At 55.3% G+C, this 19,672-nt stretch overlaps 1 protein-coding gene and 1 long non-coding RNA gene across 9 annotated transcripts in view; one reads left to right on the forward strand and one right to left on the reverse strand.

Moving 5' to 3' along the window:
- CFAP46 (cilia and flagella associated protein 46) overlaps window positions 1-19,672 on the forward strand; it is a 94,707-nt gene that overhangs the window by 49,123 nt on the left and 25,912 nt on the right. For 6 of the 7 annotated variants that reach the window (XM_072804790.1, XM_072804793.1, XM_072804792.1 and 3 more), the window contains exons 26-39: window positions 296-434; window positions 630-813; window positions 1,762-1,921; window positions 2,196-2,401; window positions 3,239-3,475; window positions 4,062-4,211; window positions 9,143-9,291; window positions 10,115-10,213; window positions 10,480-10,612; window positions 11,208-11,354; window positions 13,158-13,358; window positions 13,445-13,551; window positions 14,775-14,951; window positions 16,032-16,167. In XM_072804790.1, the coding sequence (XP_072660891.1) occupies window positions 296-434; window positions 630-813; window positions 1,762-1,921; window positions 2,196-2,401; window positions 3,239-3,475; window positions 4,062-4,211; window positions 9,143-9,291; window positions 10,115-10,213; window positions 10,480-10,612; window positions 11,208-11,354; window positions 13,158-13,358; window positions 13,445-13,551; window positions 14,775-14,951; window positions 16,032-16,167 (2,225 nt within the window). The remainder of the gene's footprint in view (window positions 1-295; window positions 435-629; window positions 814-1,761; window positions 1,922-2,195; window positions 2,402-3,238; window positions 3,476-4,061; window positions 4,212-9,142; window positions 9,292-10,114; window positions 10,214-10,479; window positions 10,613-11,207; window positions 11,355-13,157; window positions 13,359-13,444; window positions 13,552-14,774; window positions 14,952-16,031; window positions 16,168-19,672) is intronic. The other variant, XM_072804791.1, reaches the window with a different exon arrangement.
- On the reverse strand, window positions 8,179-10,257 carry LOC140620662 (uncharacterized). Of its 2 annotated transcripts, XR_012020364.1 has the most exons (4): window positions 10,137-10,257; window positions 9,502-9,639; window positions 9,161-9,248; window positions 8,179-8,451 (listed from the first exon to the last, which is right to left on the reverse strand). It is a non-coding gene; the product is annotated as an uncharacterized lncRNA (long non-coding RNA). The 2 variants fall into 2 exon arrangements; XR_012020365.1 differs by lacking the exon at window positions 9,502-9,639.

Below are 19,672 nucleotides of genomic sequence, written 5' to 3' on the forward strand. Positions count from 1 at the left end.
GCAGGGGTGCGGGTGCGCTCAGGAAGCACCTGGTGGGGGTGAACCGCGTCAGGGGAGGAAGACCAGGGGGGCAGCTGCAGGGACAGCAGCCCCTGAGGAGCCATGTCACGTGGCTCTGCTCCCCACGGAGCGCCGCGTGTCGGCCTGAGGGCAGTTGTCAGGCCCTGAGGTTGGGCCACAGTTTGGGGCTCTGAGTGTTGCTGAGTGAGCTCCCCGTGGCACCCGAGGGCCCTGCCAGCCTCGCTGCCCACGCACAGGCCCCTTCTCCGGCTCCTGAGCACCTCTCCCGCCACAGGGGCCGAGGATGATCTGACGCTCCGCGCGGCGCTCTACGGCCTGCTCTTCCACTGCCACGCGGACCACGGCGACTGGGAGGGAGGCCTCAAGGTGCTGGACGAGGCCGTGCACGTGCTGCCCCGGACGGCACACCGCCTGTGAGTGCTCCTCCCTCCTGGGGCCCCCTCGGCGCCCACCCCACATTCCCAACACGCGAGAATCCCAAGTAACTCAGGCTCCGTTCTGGTTTGTCTTTGTCAGAAGGAAAAGGGACTCCGACCCCTTAGTTTTAGATGCATCACACATATTTGTTTATCACTCAAGCGTTAATCTCTCTCTTTTCCTCTTTTTAGCTTGATTTTCAAACACATGGTAATCGTGAAGGCCAAACTTGGCCAGAATTTTACAATGGAAATACAGAAATTCAAAGACGAAAGTGAAGATTATTTGGCACACATGTGGCACCGGCTGGCCTTGAACTCAAAGAGCGTCCACGGGGAGCTGGTCTGCTACCACAACGCGATCCAGGCCTTACAGGTGTGCCTGCGGCTGTGACTGGAGCTGCTCGGTATAGACGTGGCCCCTGGAGGGAGGCTGAGCCCCCGGGCGGCTGCTGTGCGGGAGCCTCAGAGGAGGAGGTGCAGCCGCGCGAGGTGATGGGCCCTTCTGATGAGTCAAGGGCAATGGACCGACGACCCCTGTCTTCTCTGACACCTTCCCAGCGCGGAGGGCCGAGGTCCTCGTGTGGGTGGGGCGCCCATGTTGCTGCAGGGGAGATGGTTGTGGGGGGCAGCGGGTGAAGCCTACCCAAGGAGGGGACGCCCGAGGCCAGACTGGGCTGAGGAGGGAGCAGCACTCTGCAGCCTTCGGAGATTCGGGGGTCTTGGGGCGCTCCCCACCCCAACAAGAGCTGTGACGCGGGAGTGGATTCGGGGGGTGCCTCGGTGTAGGGCCCAGCAGGTGGAAGGCGGAGGCGCCATCGGCAGGGCTGGCTCTGCTCTCTGAGGGTCAGGGATTCGTGACCTCGTTTGAGCATGGGCCAGGGCCCTGGGCTGGACGCTGGGGCTGCCTGCTGCTCGGAGCAGCACCTTCCCTGACCCCTGGAGCTCTGGTTAACCACAGAACCATCCAGAGAAAGCCTCACCTGCACATCCGAACGATTGCCCGAGGAATCAAAGCTGCGCAGAGCAAAGACGGCCTGACTCAGGAGGGGGCAGGTGGGGAGCGGGGCTGGCGGGGCTGGCGGGCACCCGCGGACGGAGTGGAGGGCCCCGGGAGACTGCCAGGCTGTGTTCTGAGGACAACGGAAAGCTTCCAACCAGTGTGGCCGTCAGATAAGTCGGCCAGGGGGTCCCGCTGCAGTGGAGGCGGGGTCAGTGCACACACTTGCTTCCAGAGGATGTAGCAGCGACGCCCTCCATTTCAGTGTTTGGGACACCGAGTGGCAAGCACATGTCTCTTCTGTCCTTGTTTTTCATCCCAAAGAAGCCAGAGAGTGAGTGGCAAAAAGTCGAGTACATCATGGAATTCAGCGAGTGGCTTTATTACAAACAGTTTCCTATGGAAGATGTGACTTTCCACCTAAAGTGGGCGATTGACATCCTGCTGATGATGACATCTGCCAGGGACACGCCTGAGCCGGCAGGTGACGTGGGGTTGCTCTGGTTCACAGCCGGCGTTCAGTGTGTCCAGGGCTGTGCCCCCCTGGGGCGCCGGGGGAGCTCAGGTGGGGAAGCTCCGTCCCACGCGGGCCTGGGACGGATGTGTCCTCTCGGCCCCGCTGGCACCTGCAGCCAGGGGAGGAGCCCTGGGATGGCCGTCCCTCAGGTCAGCCTGGCCCCTGACGGTGGGCGCCCCTCCCAGAAGGGCCCAGGACCCCCAATCGGGTGCTCATGGCTGCGGGCACCCCTGTCTTGCAGAGGAGCACCTGCCCGCTCAGGCGGCCCCTGAGAGTCCAGGGCCTGAGGACACGGGGATGGCCCCCTTGGAGAGGCTTTGGAACGTGAGACAGCTGGAGGCGCTGGCCCGCGCCTACACCCTGCTGGCCCTGGTGGTGTCCCCGAGCGCTGCCGACTACGAGGACTACTGCCTCATGGCCTACACGTTTCTCAAGCGCATCTGGCAGGTGAGGCGTGAGGCTGCTCCACCCTGGGTCCCCGGGCCTTGGCAGGAATCCGTGCCTCCTCCTTGTACCCACAGGCCTCACCGGCTTGTGCAGCCCCTCGAAGGGGTGCCTTCCCCCACTGCAGTGGCCAGGGCCACCCTTCTCCGAAGCCCACCCACCACCCTTGTCCATCCACCCAGAAGTGCCCGGGGCAAGGGTGCCCAAGCCCCTGCATGTGGAGGGGATGGTCAGCCTATGCTTGCATCTGCCTGTCCCTCGCACCCTGGCACTCGGCTTCCAGAACCTTCTTCCGTGTGTCCCCCGTCCCCACCATCTCTTTACTCCCTTGGAGCTCTTGGAGCCTCTGGTCCTTGAGAACCTCCTGAGGGCAGCGCCCCTGACCCTCCCAGCAACGTGCTGGGGGACAGTGGGGCTGTCACCTGTCGGCAGCGGGAAGAATGGGAGGGACTGGGAGGCATCCCTGGGCTTCGGGATGCCCCGCCCACTCTCCCACCACCCACAAAACAGGGATTCTTTACACGTCTTCCAGGAGAACTGCTAAAAGTCGTATGTGCTCTTAATTAGAGACAGGAGCTCACGTCATGGAGCTGACAAGCGCTCCTTGGAGGGCAGCCCTGTGTGCCCGCTGGCCCAGCGTCCTGGAGGCCGAGTGTCCCACCACCGAGGGGCGCTGCAGCCACCTGTGCAGGGGGCGGGCTCACTGGTGTGGCCCTGGCGCCTGAGCGGACACGAGGTTCCCACTCGGAGCCTTAGGACCACAGATCCCAGATGGCGCAGGTGCAGGGGGGTGGGCGCAGCTGCTCTTAATGTGGCAAATCTGGATTTTACTTTTCACAGGTTTCTTTATTAACAGCAGGAAAAACAATTTCAGAAAGTAAAATTCTAGAAGCAGCACCTAGTTCACATTTGTTATTGCCTAAAAAAGAGAAGGAGAAGAAGAAGGAGAAAGAGAAGGAGAAAGAGAAGGAGAAGAAGGAGAAGGAGAAGAAGGAGAAGGAGAAAGAGGAGAAGAAGGAGAAGGAGAAGGAGAGAGATAAAGAGAAGGAGAAGGAGAAAGGCCGAGACCCCAAGCAGGTGCCGCGCACGACCGAGTGTGCAGACTGTGCCCGGGCGGCCCTGGCAGTGGGCGGGCAGGGCCGCGGGCTGGGGCCACGCAGCGAGTGGAGGCCCACACCCAGGCTGCAAGGCCTGGAGACCCTCTCTGTGCCTCAGTTTGTTCTTCCGTAAAGTGGAGGCAGCAACTTCACCCCCAGCCCGGGCTGGTAGGAGGGTGACCCGGGCCGTGTGCGTGCCCGGGCAGGTGTGTGCACAGGAGGGCGGCTCTCGGGAGCCGCGGGGAGACAGTCCCGTGGGCGCGGCCCCTGGAGCAGGCGCCCACACTGGGCTGCGGCACCGAGTCCTCCGGGCGCTCGTGCACGCGGCACTGACCGGGCCCAGGTGTGCGGGTCCCGGGGAGACACTGGCTGCACCCGCGGCCAGGAGCTTCGGCTTCGCGGCCTGCGAGTGACATCGGAGCGCGTTGCCCGTGGCCTCGAATGCGGCTGTGGTGTGGTCCGCCCGGGCCGGGACAGCGGGGCGCCCTCGGGGCAGGGGCGGGCGCGCCGTCACCCCCTCTGCTCAAGCTGTGCTGGGTGCTAAGCCCCGGGGTCCTGCTTTGCAGAACCAGACGGCGCTTCCTGGCAAACAACCGGAAGACTTACCGGGGAGCATAGAAGAATGGGCGTCCTACTCCTGCCCCGAAGACGTGGTGTCTGTGTTTAAACAGGACAGAAGCGACTTGACCATGAACCCATCAAGCATCCAGAAGCCGGTGAGGTGATTGCACAGCGGCGTGGGCCGCCTGTGGTCCGAGCCCGTGTCCCTCCCGCTAGCCTTTCCGTCGCGAGGTCCACCCAGAAAGAGGGGGACAAAGCAAGGGGCCGGCTTAGACACTTATCGAGCAGGCCCAGGCCCCGGGCCCCTCCCAGGTGCCCCCAGACAACCACCAGTGTCCTCGGAAGCTCATGCAGGCCCCCCAACACCCTGGAACGCGGGGACCCCGTGCCTACTGTCGGGCTGGGGCGGTAGCAGGGCTGGGGGCTGCAGCAGCAGACAACTCCTCCCTGCGCTGCGGAGGCCGGAGGCCACGGCTGGCACGCTGGGCCCAAGTCGGGGTGTCAGCGGGGCCACCTTCCCTCTGGGTCTCCCGGGAAGAGCTCCAGGGGTCCCCAGGCTGTGCACCCCCATCTCTGGTTCCCACCTCGGGGTCCCACCCCTCTCCACCTCCCCCTTACAGTGAGCCCTGTGATGACATTGGGGCCTCCGGGGAACCCACAAAGGTCTCTCCCTGTCTGGATCATAACATTCACTGCACTGGCGACGAGGCCCCTTGCCGTGTGGGGTTCCAGGGCTTTGACCCAGTGACTTCCGGGACCTTAATCACCCACTGCCTTCCGCCTGTCTTTTGGGTGTAAAAACGTGGAAATATTCATCGTAAAGCTTTCGCGTTTGGGTTCGTTCATCCAGTATGTTGTGGGACTCCTCCACGGTTGTGGGTCTCCGTCATCGGTGGCTTTCACTGCTGTGGAGTGGTCCCGCGGCCCATGACGAGACCACACTCTGTCCATTGGGCTCACGATGACGTTTGGGTCGTGTGCTGTGAGCACCCGTGGCAGGGCTTGAGCGTCTTGGGGTACGTGTGTGGTCGCTGCATCGCCTGTGGCCAGGCCGCCCCACAAGTGGCCGTGCAGGTTCCATCCCCACCCGGGGCGGGCAGGAGCTCCCGCCACGCCCTTGCCAGCCCCCTGTGGCTCACCCTCCCGCATCGGCCACCCCGACGGGGCCTGGCAGCACGTCCCCGTGGCCTTGCTGGGCGCTCCCTGGGCACCGTGAGGCTGCGCCCCTTGCCGTGCCCACTGGCCACTTGCATGTCCTCTTCTGTGGCCTTTCCAGTCTGTTGCCCACATTTTATTAAGGTTTCTGTCTCTTTGTTGTTGATTTGAAGGAATTCTTTAGCCTGGAAGTGACGCTGACAGTTTATGAACGCCCGGTCACCTTCCACTCTGTGCTTTGGCTCTTGAGGTCGTCTTGTGACTGTCCTAGTGTTAATGGGACAAAACTAGTGATCTTTTCCTGTGTCGCTGGTATTTTTTATGTCCTATTTAAAAAGGTGGTTTCCTTTTCCAAGGGTCATGAAGATGTTAACTTACAGTATTTTCCCAAGTGTTAATGGTTGATGTGTCCGATCCAGACCCACGGCCCACGGAGACGGTGTTGTGGCCGTGGCGCGGGTGGAGGGTCGCCTCAGGTTCTAAGGTTTCTGACTGTTCCAACCCCGTGTATGGGGAAAGCGTTCGCCCGCCTTCTTCGCAGCGCCACGTCTGTCCTGAATCCAGTGTCCGCACCTCACTGTCGTGATTACTGGGCGTTGTGACCCTGCGTGTTTGCTGCCCGCGCACCCTCACCCTGTTCTCTGAGAAGTCATGGACTTCCCCTCACATTTCTCGTCCGTACAAGCGCCCTTGGCAGGATTTGGTAAAAAGTAACACGGACCCTGAGCCGTTTGCGGCCCCCAGCCGGCCCCTCTGCCTGTGGGCACTGGCCTCTGTTCCCTGAGCCCGGGGCCCGTCCCACGGATGCTCTCCTCCACTGCTCACCTCTAGAACCGGTCCCGCTGACAGTGACCCAGGCGTGTGGCTTCTCCCTGCAGCGTCCAGCTCCCACCCGTCGTCTGTGGGATCCACAGGCCCGACACCCACCCCCCAGGCGTGGTTGGCAGGGGCCCCGCAGGTTCAGGGCGGCGGCCCCAGGTCAGCAAGTGCCGAGCCCCTGGGCCACCCGCACCTGTGTGACGTGGCTGCGGATCGGCGGTTCCCGCGAGACCCTGGGGTTGGAGGACTCGCTAGGACGGCTCCCAGAACGCAGGGACACACCGCTCTCCGGGTGGCCGGGCTGTTAGGGAGACACGCGAGCGGCCGGGTGAAGAGGTCCCGGGGGCGAGGCCTGGGCAGGGGTCAGGCGCAGGAGCCCTGTGCACGTGGCCTTGGGTGTGCCCCCCGCGTGGACGTGTCCACCACCCCCAGAAACTCCCCACAGCCCTTCACTTAGTGTCAGGGAGCGTCCGTGGCGCAGGCCCCACTGATGAAATCCTTGGCCGTGGGCGATCTGCCTGCCTCCTGCCTCTCCCGTCCCCGGCATCGGGGTGGGACCGGACGCTCCAGGCCTCCGGTCACAGGGCTGGTCCCGAGCTGTCTGGGGGCTCCCAAAGTCACCCCACGGGCGTGAACTCAGGTGTGTGTGGGAGGGGCTCGGGAGTAAGGAGATGGCTGGGGCTTCAGGAGCTCCGTGCCGGCAGCCAGGGACAAGGGCCAGAGATGCACGTCCTACAGGGTCACGATGACCTTTTCATCAATTAGGAAGTATTCCCTCCCCCTCCCCATTTTTTTTTTTTTTTTGGAGGGACTTCTTGCTTTTACCGATACTTATTTCTTTTAGAAGTCTGGTATATGACAATGCGATGTTGTGTTTATTTTGTCTTTAGTAACTAATATTTGAGAACATTTCAATATTAATGGAATGTAATCGAAGAAGTTCAGTTTTTTACATTGCAATATCAGAGTATTAATAGGAGATAATAAAAATAATTATGGTCAAAATTACTGTGCCAAAACATAATAAATGCTTGGTTTGAGTCCACAGACCATTTCGTTTCTGGCATAAAGGTCTTCGACTACGAGGGAGAACATTTGCTTGACCTCAGGAAGGGACTGTCGCTCCATGCTGGGCTGGCCTCGCCTGGGGTTTCTTTTTTTTTTTTTTTTTTTTAATTTTTATTTATTTATGATAGTCACAGAGAGAGAGAGAGAGAAAGAGGCAGAGACACAGGCAGAGGGAGGAGCAGGCTCCATGCACTGGGAGCCTGACGTGGGATTCGATCCCGGGTCTCCAGGATCGTGCCCTGGGCCAAAGGCAGGCGCCAAACCGCTGCGCCACCCAGGGATCCCTAGCCTGGGGTTTCTTCTGCCGTGGCCCTTAGCATCGCGGTCTGGCCGTGTGAGTGGGGTTGGGTGGAGAGGCGCTCCTCACGGGCATCCCAGCTCAGTGCCTAAGCCACTAACCGGAATGAGGAGGCAGCCCAGCGGGACGAGCGCCCGGCACGTTTGAGGCCAGGAGGTTGAGCCTAAGGAATGGCGTCAGGATTCAGGAAAAAAGCTCACACCTCACATAGCACGAAGGCCAGTTGGGAGCTTGAGAAAAGAACAAAGTCCTAAATCGCTCTTTCTGGGAATGGTGACAGCGAACCTTCCACCATTTTCCCTGTGGCCGCAGACCACAGGTCTTTGCTGGCCCGGTGGGCACGAGGGCGGGGCCGGCCAGGACACTCGGCTCACCGCCGCGGAAGGCTGCCCCCCCCTTATTTTATTTATTTATTTATTTTACTATTCTTGGGGAGAATTTGTATGAGATTATTTGTTCTTTCTTCCCTAAATTTGGTGGAATTCCCTGGTGGAAACTTCTGCCAAGTTCTTCTACATGGGAAGGTCACAGGTTATGATTCAGTTCACTTTGCAGTTCTGGAGCTCTTCAGATTTCCTGTTTCTTCTGGTAATCTGGTGGATTGTGTTTTTCTAGGGTATTTCCACTTAATATAAAATTTCAAGTTTGTAATATAATGTTGTTCTTTTATATATATATAATTATATATAAAAAGCACAGAGTGGAAGGTGACCGGGCGTTCATAAACTGTCAGCGTCACTTCCAGGCTAAAGAATTCCTTCAATTATATATATATATAATTGTTCTTAATATCCTTTTATTATCCTCAGTGTCTGTAGGGTCTGTAGGATTTGTGTCTTCCCACCACTCTTTCCTGACCGGCCTCACCAGGAGTTCTCAGTGACTAGTCTCTCAAAGAACAAGATGTTTTCCAGGCAACCTAAAGCTTTTGAGGACATCCCGGAGACGGCTGCTTTACTTCTAGATCACCCTTAATCCTAAAATGCAGCCCTTGGGGCATCCAGTCTGGGCATGTAGCTTTCAGTGGGGCCTCAACACCGGTTTTTGTCTCTGCCCTACAAAAAAAAAAAAAATCAAAAACACCCAGAGGTACCGTGACATGCAGCCTCCCAGCTGCAGAATCCACAGAAACTCCCAGGACAACTGTACCCCACTATGGCAGGCTCATTTCTCTGGACGCCCATTGTCTTCCGGCTCTCAGCCTGGTAACTTCTCCCAGCATCACCCAGGCTTCAGAGCCTTTGGCATGTTTCTAAAATACTTCATCCAACTTTTCTAATTTTCCGCTACAGAATAATGATTTTATCAAACCCACTCTGTCTTTGTAAATATTAGTTCTTCTCTACCTGTATTAAATTTTAAGGCAGTTATATGTGTTCATAAATATTCTGTTTTTAGTGGACCAGCAGTTTTTTTTTTTTTTTTTAGTGGAAGAAATCCAACAAAAACATTAATTTGAGTAAATACATAAAAGGATTATTTCTTATGAGGACCTTTAGCTGCACTTGGGCATTGAAGATTCTGGATGCTCCCACGTGACCTGATGAAAGCTGTGAATGAAGGAGAGCAGGGGGAGGGCACGTCGTCCATTCATTCACAAACAGTGCCGGGCACCTGCTGTGTGCCAGGAGCCGTGCTTGGCAGGGGGAAGGAGAGAAGTTTTTGAAGAAAGACCCTATAAACTAGTGGCCTAGAACTAGACTTCTCCCCTCTTTGACCTTACATGTTTGTTGTGTGTTTATGTAGACATACACTTTATATTACCTGGACCATTTGGTCAAAGCCTTGCAGAAGATGTCCCTTTATGAGCTCACCATCCCAGTCCTGCAGCTGGGCGTAGTAATCGCAGCCTCTGTGGTAGAAAGCAAGAGCCTCAAAGACCTCTACCACCTTCGGTCAGTATAACTGTTTTATTTTCAGGGAAACTGGGGACTATTTAGGTGGCTAAAGCGAACATTTCCCCCAAAGCAATATAAAAACGGTATTTTCAAATAATTAATTCTGTGGTTGACTGTTTCTATACATATTATTCCTTGTGGTTTGTTAAACCCAATAAACCAATATACTTGAACATAAAAATAGTAATTATATTTTAAAATTCCTACCTGGTCCTTAAGAGAAGGTCATTCTTCTAAGGAAACATTCACTGAAGTATTAGAAAAAAGGGCCGCTGTGTCTGTCGCCTACTCTCAAATCATCCAGAAAAAAAAAATACAAGGGGGTGTGCGTGGGTGGGGGCGGCCCTGGAGGGAAAACGATAAAGCGAATGTGGTGAAGCGCATGTGCTACGGGAGTCTGGGCGAGGGACGGACCAGCCATCCTTTGCCGTGTTTGTGCGGCCTTCAAGCAGGCTTGAAATCATTTCAAAATAAAACTGTTTCGCACCAGAATCAAAGCAGAGCCTGTCTGCTTGCAGTTGTGACGGGTGGTCAGAGCCCCACCCACGTGCCTTATTTTTACCTCTAAAGGCGACCCTAAGAGCGCAGGTGTGCACGGAGTCAGGTACAGGAATGAATATTAAACTTTTTCTACCTGAAATGTGGCAGAGGCACCTGTGTAATTCTGCGAAGGTCTAAGACTTATTGAAAACATCACCAAAGTGGACGTTTCTTTTTCGTTTACCACTCTTTATGAGGCACACAGGGCCCGGGACAGCCCGGGGCGGATCTGCCGCGTCCGTGTAGCCTGTCCCCTCTCCCCGCCGCCCCCGTCCCCTAGGCTTGCTGTTGTTTGTTCCGACCTGAAGCTGCGCGAGGCGGCCGCTCACCACGAGGCGCTGGCCGGGCAAACACACATCTACGAAGCGGAGCAGGCAAGGTGGGCAGGCAGGGTGGGCCCCGCGGGACGCCAGCTCGTCCGCCTGCGGGGCTGTGCCCGGCGGGGGGGGGGGGGGGCAGCTGTGCCCGGGGGCGGTCGAGGGAGCTTTTCGTTATCTTTGTAAACATGTGGGTGGGCAGTGGCGTGTGGCTTCCTGCAGCTGTTTCCATTTGCACTTCTTGATGACTAATAACACTGAACATTTTCAGGTATTTCTCGGCTGTTGAATTTCTTCTTTGGCATTTTGCCCATGTTCCTTATATTAGCTGCAGAAAAGAGATCGCCTTGAGGAAGGAGAAGAATAAGGAACCGTTCTCGGAAGACAGCGTGGCGACACTGGCTGAGCCCGTCGCTGCGGTCCAGCCCGCAGAGGTGAAGCCACTGGTGGCCAAGGATAAGGTACCTCTCTCTGCCGGCCGCCTGCGTTCCTGGCCCGGCAGGGCAGCGCCGAGGCCGTGCTCGGGCCACTAGCCAGGACGTGTCTTAGCCACGAGCTGTGTCCTAAACCCTCACGCAGGGTCCCCGGGAAACCCCGGGACTGGCCGGGTGTGTCCCCTCCCCACGGGCCCCGGCTGTCTCAGGAAGATGGGGCCACAGATCACCTCGGGGCGGGCCTGCCCGGGCCCTGGGCAGCATTCAGAGAAGACGGGGTGGGGGCTGCCCAGGGGGCTCCCCAGGAAGGGCAGACCGGCCTGGACCGCAGAGAGTGGAGGCTCTCCCCTCCACACAGCGGCTCCCCCTGTGTGGGCTCGCCCATGAAGGAAAGTAGCCACGCCAGCCACTTGTCCCAGATGGGAGCACCACATCTGGGACTCCATTTGTGAGCCCCCAGCATCCACCACTTGGGAGATGCGGTGGGAACAGGCCAAGGGGCCCAGGGACACCTCCCGGGCTGGGCCGGGTGCCACCCGGTACCTGAGAACACGGGGCACGGGCGGGAGCTGGGGCGGCAAGGACCGGCCGCCGGTGTGGACACGCCTGCCCTGCCTCACAGATCCTGCAGATCAACGGAGAGACTGGGAAGGGCCTGGAAGCGACCTCCTTTCCCGAGCTGTGGACCCTCAAAGCAGAGGTGCTGCTGGAGATGGACCTGTACCAGCCCGCGAGGCTGCTGCTGGCAGAGGCCTACCTGGCCTTCCAGGTGAGGGGCCGCCCCCGGCCGCCCGAAGCAGCATCCCCGGCTGCTCTCTGGGGCTCGGGCTGTCTGCTCCGAAGCTGGCCGGCCTCTTGCCATTCTGGAACATCCGTGTTAGACTTGGATCCAAGTCTCTGCCCTTTGCCCAGCATTTCTCTGGTTTTTGTTCACTCTTTATTGAGAGTTTGCTGAAGTCTCTACTTCCTACGGCTGCTGTGGGCCTGATTCCACGGCCTCTTTCTCTTGGACGGTGGGGCTCCCAGTGGGCGGCTGCGCTGTTTCCTGATGTCGTGTGTGGAGGCTGAGAGCCTGGAGGGCCCGGGGGCAGCTTCATCCTTAGCGCCTCCCTGGGGCCTCGTGGAAGCCCAGGCTTCTTTGACCCCTCAGGCCTGCATTGCAGCCTGGCTCTTGGGATCCTAGCTCACTCCTTAGCCCCCTGCGACTCCCGTCTGCTGAGCGTCTTGGGCCCGCTCCACCCTGAGCACAGCTCTTCGGCCCTCCTGCGCCCCCGGTGACTGGCCCTCTGATGCCAGCTCCTCCCCAGCTGCTGTTGCTTTTCTCCTGGGCTCTGTCCCCCCGGGCATGGATGCCCACGTGCGCATCCCTCCTCGCAGAGGTTGTGATTCTCTGGCGCCTGCAGACAAGTGATTCTAACTGTGTCCACCTCCAAGAACTGCATTCCCTGGTGGGCGAGGCAAAGTTAAACGGGCCCAGACAGGCTGTCACTTGTTTTGAAGGACTCCAGAGAGTGAGACGTTCCTAATAAAAACAGAAATCAAGGCCGTGGGAGGTAGAGGCGGTGGGCTGGGTGCTCAGGCGTGTGGGTCTTGGCCAGCCAGCCAGCCGTGTGCAGGCCTGGCAGTGAGACAGGCGGGCAGACTGCGGAGGGAGCGAGGCTGGGGAGGAAGAGTCTCAGAGGCCGCACGCTGCCCTGCCGGACGTCAGACAGGTCCTGGGGCAGAGTCAGTCCCCACAGGGTGGCTGGGCCACCTTTGCTTCCTCCAGACAGCACACTGCCCCTCCTGGCCTTCTAGCATGTGTCCCACACACATGGATGGTGCTTGGCCCACGCCCTGGACCACCCACACCATGGCCACATCTCCATGGGGGACATGGAGCCAGAGCCTGGTGGACAAGCGCCTGCTTCCACCCACAGTAGCCCGCAGTCTGCCTCTTTGCTGCAGAGGTGTCCACCTGCCAGCCCGCCCACCTACCATGTGCACTTTGCTCTCCTCGTCTCCAGCCTGCATTTGCCTTCCAGGGCCCTGGCTCCAGGCCCCTGGGGCCTCCACTTGGGTCTCTTTGGGCTGCATACTAGCTGCTGTGTCTGGAGCCGGCCGCCTTGGACTCTTGCTCTTCCCGCCTGAGCACCCTGTGTCCTCCTGCTGGGGTGTGGTTCAGAGGCCAACAGCACCCCCACCCCACGCCCAGGCCACCTGCAACTGTATGCAACGGATGGGGGATGAGACAGCCCTGGCTGGCTAGGGTGCGAGTCTGTTTGCCGGCCCCGGAACCCTGCTGCCTTCAGCCAGCATCTGGACAGGGGCTCCTGGGAGGGCGCTGGGGACTGCCACTAAGGGGAGGGGGCTTTCCAGGGCCCTGAGCACCGTCGAGAACCCTGAGGAGGTTTCAGCACATGCACAGGCCTCAAGCCCACCCACTCTGTGCCCTGAGGGCACGTAGGGGGCCTCCTTCAGAGGTGAGGGAGCAGCCCAGTGGACACCGTGGGGGCAGGCCTGGTGCCCGGAGCTGCCTCGCTCTGTTTCTTCCCGCTTCCCCATCCCCTCTCTGTATACATATATTTTTTAGGAGCTTGATGATCCTTGTGCAGAAGCAAAATGCCTGCACCTTCTAGCACAGCTAGCAAACAAGGAAAAAAACTATGGACAAGCGAAGGAGATGGTGGAGCAGGCCCAGCGCCTGGGGGGCAGTGAGGACTTCTGGTACAGCTCAGCCCTGACTCTGGCAGACGCGCTCCTGTCCATGGAGGGTGAAGGCCGAGAGGCGGTAGTACGGACGCCCTGGGGCCCTGGGGGGCGGTGGCTGGGCCCCACGGCCAGAGCAACACGCAGATGTCAGCGCTGCGTCACCCTCAGGTCTGCCAGTTGTTTCAAAGACTCATGGATGCCTTCAGGGCCCTGCAGAGGGAAAGACCCAACCGAACACCCGTCTTGGAATTTATGATCACAGACCTAGAAGCCAGGTAGTTCTTTGTAAGAAAAACTGTTAATTCACATGAAAAGTCACGGTCGGCTTTATTCTTTATGCCGTGTTTCAAACCTGTGAGGCGCCGAGAATCATACCCGGAGAGCCATCGGCCCGCGCCCCAACCCCGCTGAGCCGCTCCGAAGCGGGGCCTTCCACCCGGGGACCCCCTGCCTGCCACACGCGGCTCCAGGCGGGGAGCCTGGGGAGGTTTCCAGAGCCTGACCTTCGGCCTTCTGGCTCCTGGGGGACGTGTCTCTTCCTTTCCAGGGATGCAGGTGGCTTGTGTTGTTCCTAAATTCGTGTCCCCAGGTGTGCGTAGGTGTCCTGCAGACACGGGGGCGCAGGCGCAGGCGCAGGCGTGGTCTGGCCGCGGGGTGCCCTCCGGCCCCCCTGCCAGCGTGGAGCTCTGAGGGGGAAGACCCTGGGGTCTGTCCTGCTCCTTCTTCACCTCTGCTCCGGCTGCTGGGGGCCTGCGGCCTGTCTGGGCAGGCGGGCGGCAGGTGCCCGGGGGCAGAGCTGAAGGGCAGCGCTCTGGTCTCTCAGATTTGCAGCTTATTTCTGAGCCATCTTTCTGGTAATTTGTATTCTTCTAGAAAACTGTTTCCTCTGGGTTTTGGGTTGTGTTGCTGTGTGTGTCTGGGCTCTTGTCCCGGAACTTCACAGAGTCTTTGTCATAAGGCCGTCCCCTGCCTCGTACCCCGTGCCCTGGCTCTCCTCCTACCTCAGAGCTGGACCCCACCCTTCAACGACTGTAACAGAGAGGCAGCCTGTCCTCTCTCAACCAGAGCAACGGAGGCTTGTCTGACTTTGGTTTTCCTCATTTTTGGTTGTCTTTGCTAAGTTCTTGGCTCTGTATCTGGGAGGGGCTGCCCGTGACTCTCCGTGGCCGTCCGTGCCTGTTCCCCTTCCGCTCTTCCCGCTCCTACTGCAGACGCTGGGACACCCCCGGCAGCACCCCACCGTTGCATGTGTGAAGCCTGTCCCTTCCGCGTGGGTTTCCTTTTCTGCCCCTGAGTCATAGGACAGAGGTTTTGAATTTCCCGAAGCAGGTGATGCCGGGGTGGGGGCTGCTACTTTCCAACTCAATCACGTTGCGGGGGAAGCATGTGGCCTGGGTGGTTTCTGGCCTGTGGGGGGTGCGCTCAGGTGTTTCCTCTGGCATCGGGTGATGCTGCCCAGACTGCAGTCACTGCACGGGATGGTCCGTGTCCCCTGCAGGTGCGTGAGCCTCCAGATCAGGGCTGCTCAGGAGCTAGTCAGTGGAGAACCTCCCGAAGGCTTGTTTCGACTGAGCGAAATGGATGATCGCTTGATGGAGATTGAGAAAAAGTTGATCACCTGGGGCTGCCCACAGAATTGTGTGAATATAAAACTAGAGCGCGCAAAGATAAAGAGGTGAGCAGCCCTGCTGTGGGCCCTCCCAGGCAACGGAGGGGCTGGCCCTCTGAGCACAGTCAGGGCCAGCCTGTCACTCGTTCAGTGACCGTCACCGTGCCCAAGCCCTGCATGCGGCTCCCCCAGGCTGCACCAGCCCTTCCCCCTCTTGCCCCTCTTTGCCCCCACCTCCTGCCCCATGTCCTGACCCCATGCCCAGCTCTCCTAGGTCAAGCCCCCATTGGGCCCCATTGTCGTGCAACAGAACCTCCTCCTCCTGGCCCTGACCCTGTGGCCGCCCGCACTTCCCTCCAGGGCAGCAGCACAGGGGGGTGTCCTCACTCTCGTGCCGTCTACTCAGCATCCCATGGGCTCCGTCTCTGCAAACACACGGACATACCCCCACAGCGCTCACACAGTGGTCACATTTGTGCCAACACAGGCCACGCCCACATGTGCACATTACCCATGAGCACTCACAGGTGTTCACATACATGCACCTGCTCACACTGGCTCCAGGTCTGTCAGCCTCCCTCGTGCTACCTCTCAGAGTCCCCACTGTCATCGAGGGCAAGGGCTGGCCCAGAGGCAGAGGAACGAGGCCAGGCCTCAGGAACCGCCCTCCCTCTCTCACCTGCCCTCCATCCCTCTGGCCCCAGGCCACCCATGTGATTGGTGGACACGCAGACATTTCGAAGCAAAGCAGGCCAATCCTGTGTAAGGTCTTAAAAACAGCCTTTGGGAGGGAAAAGAAACCTGGACACTTGGGGAATATAACCTTGATCCTATTACAGTGAAATTGATATATGACATCATAGAACTTTTAGAAATGCAGAAAAGCACAAATAGGAAAACAAGGTGGTTAAATCAGCACAGTTAATGTTGTGGTATTGGTTCACTGGTTCTGTCAGGCATAGATTTAATTTTACTGTGCTAAGATATAGTAACAATATCTTTACATATAAAACATCAGAAAGCTTGAAGTACAAATAAAAATACCATATGATTATTTAAAAATTACATATACTCTGCGTTTTGTTAATACTGTTGGCATAATGCTTGAAATTTTTATTCTAAATTCCACTCTTCCGTCTTACAAAGATTATGTGCCCAAAATGAGAAAGATGAAGAGCAAAAAATGGCGTACCACCTGGAAGCCCATGACTTGGTCCAGACAGCCGTGGCTGAGGCTGAGGAGCTGTTCCGCCACGTGCGGGGCTTACTGTCCGTGCAGGAGGTGAGTCTGTCCTGGGTCCCTCCCTGCAGCCCAGAGCACCCCCGTGGCACACACAGACATGCCCCGCACTTGCCCTAAACAAGCTGCCGGCTCCCACTTCTGGCTGAGGTGCAGTAACAGTGACAAGATTTGCTCTCCCTTCCAAAATAACCAAAAAGTAGACAAAAATGTGGCACAGATTTTCAACACACTAGATGTCAGCATGGACACCGTCAACCCCGAGCAGACGGCCCCACCCATGTCCACACTCACCACAGCTGCAGGGGCCCAATGGGTCAGTGCGGTGCCACTTGGAGCAGCACCTGCTCCCACTGGCCAGACTGGACAACCTCATGACCCAGAGCACGGCACAGAGCAGAGGGAAGGTCTTGTCTCGATCCGGGATAAGCTGCCCTGATGAGACCTGCCCCAGAACTGCCTGAAGAGTCATAGACCTGAGAGGACTACAGTGTCTGCATATGGTGGTCCCAGAGCAAAAGTGAAAGTAGGAGCATGAATGTCCATCTGCCAAAAAAACAAGTTGCATGATGTCTGGCAACCAATGAAAAATCATCACGCCGAAATCCCAATCGAAAATTGCATCCAAAATTACCATGCCAAAAAGAGGGGAAAACATAGCTTATAACATGTGGAATAATCCATGAAGACCAGCTGAGAATCGGCACAGATACCAGAATACAACAACAGGGGTGTTAAAAGCTACTACTGACCGCATTCTGTATGCTCAGAAAGCTAAGTAGAGACATTGAAGGTGTAAAAAGAGCAAGAATGAACTTTTAGGGGCAAAAACCACAATGTGTGTGATGAAGCGTGCATGGCGTAGATACACGGCAGAGACTGCAGCTGGTCAGAGGACCTGAAAATGGGGGAGAAACCAGTAGTGGTGGACGAGGAGGAAAGAGAACGGAAGCTGACATCACCAGAACACCAGTTAGCATGTCCCGAGCACGGGTACGTGTGCAATAACTGGAATCTTGCAAGAAGAGGAGGAATAAGAGTGGACATTAAATATTTGAGGAAATAATGGCTGAAACTTCCAAATTTAATAAAAAGACCCATAAACCCACAGATCCAAGAAGCTCAATAACTATGAAGAGCACTGAAGTGATGCTAAGGCATGTCATAACCCAACTGCTTACAACTGGTGATTAGAAGATTTCCTTAAGATCAGGCAGGTGGAAGAGCATATTTTATGTACAGAGCAGCAGAGATCAGGTGACAGCAGAAACCAGAAGCAGTAGGATTCAGGAGACAGCGAAGCACAGATTCAGATACAGCAAAGCATCTGTAAGGTACTAGGAGAAAGAACTGCTGATCTGTACCCAGCACGAACATCTTTCCAAAATTAAGGTGAAATAAAGATTTTCCCCCCAACATTCAAGAGCTAAGAGAACACATCAGCAGCAGACACACAACAGGAACAAGCAAAGTGGTCTTGGAGGCAGAAGGAAAATGATACCAAATGGAAATATGACCTGTACAAGTGAATGAAGGGCGTTGACAGGGTGAGCTACCTGGCAAAACCTACAAAGATTTTCTCTTATTATTTAAATCTCTCTAAAAGATAGCTGGCTTTTCAAGCAAAAATAATAACAACGTAGCATCAGGTTTATAACGCTTGTAAAAGATGAGGTGTATGACAACAATAGTGTGAAGGATTTTTGTGCTCTATGTGAAGTGTTAAAATACACCACAAACCGTGAAGCAATTATGAAAATTGCAGAACAAAGAGGTATACCTCATAAGCCAAGAAGGGAGAGGAAAGGAAATCCAAAAAAAAAATCATTCACTTGTTCCTCAAGAAAGCAGAAAAGGGGAAAAGAGAATAAAGAACCAGTGGAACATAGAGAAAACAAACAGCAGGATGATGCCCTCAAACCAAGTCATATCAGCAATCACGGTAAATCAGAATGGTCTGAACGGCCAAGTAAATGACAGACTTGTCAGACCATATGAAGAAGCAAAACCCAACTATGTGCTACAACTGTGTGCCTGCAGGACAGCCACTTTAAATATAAAGACATGAATAAACTCAAAAAGGTGGGGAAAGATAAACATGCTGACCTTCATCAAAAGAAAGCTGGGGTGGCTACGTTCATTCACATCGGGCAAAGCAGGCTTCAGAGAAGGAGCATCACCAGGGACAGAGGAGTTCATTTCACAATGTAATGGGATCGACTAACCAAGAAGACATAATGTTCTCAATGTCTAACGGCCCAACAGCAGATTTTCAAAATGAAGTAAAAGCTTGTCACATCCAATGGAATAAACAAATCTACAATTACAGCCAGAGATTTCAATATTAATATTAATAGAACAAGGAGGCATAAAGCAAGCAAAGAACTAGAAGATTTGAACACCACCACCAACCAATCTATACAGCACTCCACCCAGCAATAGCAGAATCACATTCTTTTTGTTTTGTGTGCACACAAGACATTCTCCACAATAGACCGTACTCTGGATCATAAACATAAAACGATTCTCAATAAATACAAGCAGATTTAAGGGAAAAAATATATTTGTAAACCAAGACCACAATGCAATTAAAGTAGAAATCAAAAAGCAGCATAAAAGATAGAACAGTTAAGTCCATAGACAGAAAGCTGGTTAGTGGTTGTGGGGGAGGGGGCCGGAGAGGGACATAAGACATGGGGGATGGGGTTTCCCATTGCAATGATGAGACATCTTGGAGGTAGGTGGGGTGGTGCTGCACAAAGTTGTGAATGCACTAAGTACCACTGAATTGTACACTTTAAAACGGTTAATTTTATGTTATATAAGTTTTACCTCAATTAAAAAACAAAACAAAACCAGAAAGCTATGGGTGAAATACCCAAATATGTGGAAAGTAAATAGCATCCATCAAAATAACTATGAGCCAGAGAACAAATCAAAAGGGAAAGTATTTCTGAACTGAAGGGAGAAAAAAATACATGTCACTTTTTAAGATGTCTCTAATTGTAATGCTCAGGGGGAAACTTATAACACTAAATAACCATATGACAAAAGAAAAAAGATCCCAAACTAGTGAACTTAGCCTTCACTCTAATAAAGTAGAAGAAGAGCAAACTCCAAATAAGCAGAAGAAAGGAAATTAAAGATCAGAGTAGAAATCAGTGAAATAGGAAACATAAAAATAAAAGGTAAAATCAGTAAAACCACAAGTTGTTATTTGAGATGAATAAATGCATACACTTTGTCCAGACTGATCAGAAAAAAAAAAGAGAGGACCTAAATAATCAATATCTGAAACAAGAGATGTAACATCACCATTGAACCTACGTGTATTTAAAAAGATACTAAGGGAATATTCTGAACAGTTTTATGATGATATAGAACAATTCCCTGAAAGACACAAACAACCAAAACTCACTCAAAAAGAAATAAATCACCTGAGTAGCCCTCCATCTGTTAAAGAAATGGAATTTATAAAGTCTTTCCACAAAGAAAACATCAGATCGAGGTGGTTTTACTGGTGAGTCCTAGCAAGCATTTAAGGGAA

The sequence above is a fragment of the Canis lupus genome, chromosome 29 (genome assembly GCF_048164855.1).
Source record: "Canis lupus baileyi chromosome 29, mCanLup2.hap1, whole genome shotgun sequence".
In the NCBI taxonomy this organism is placed as follows: domain Eukaryota; kingdom Metazoa; phylum Chordata; class Mammalia; order Carnivora; family Canidae; genus Canis; species Canis lupus.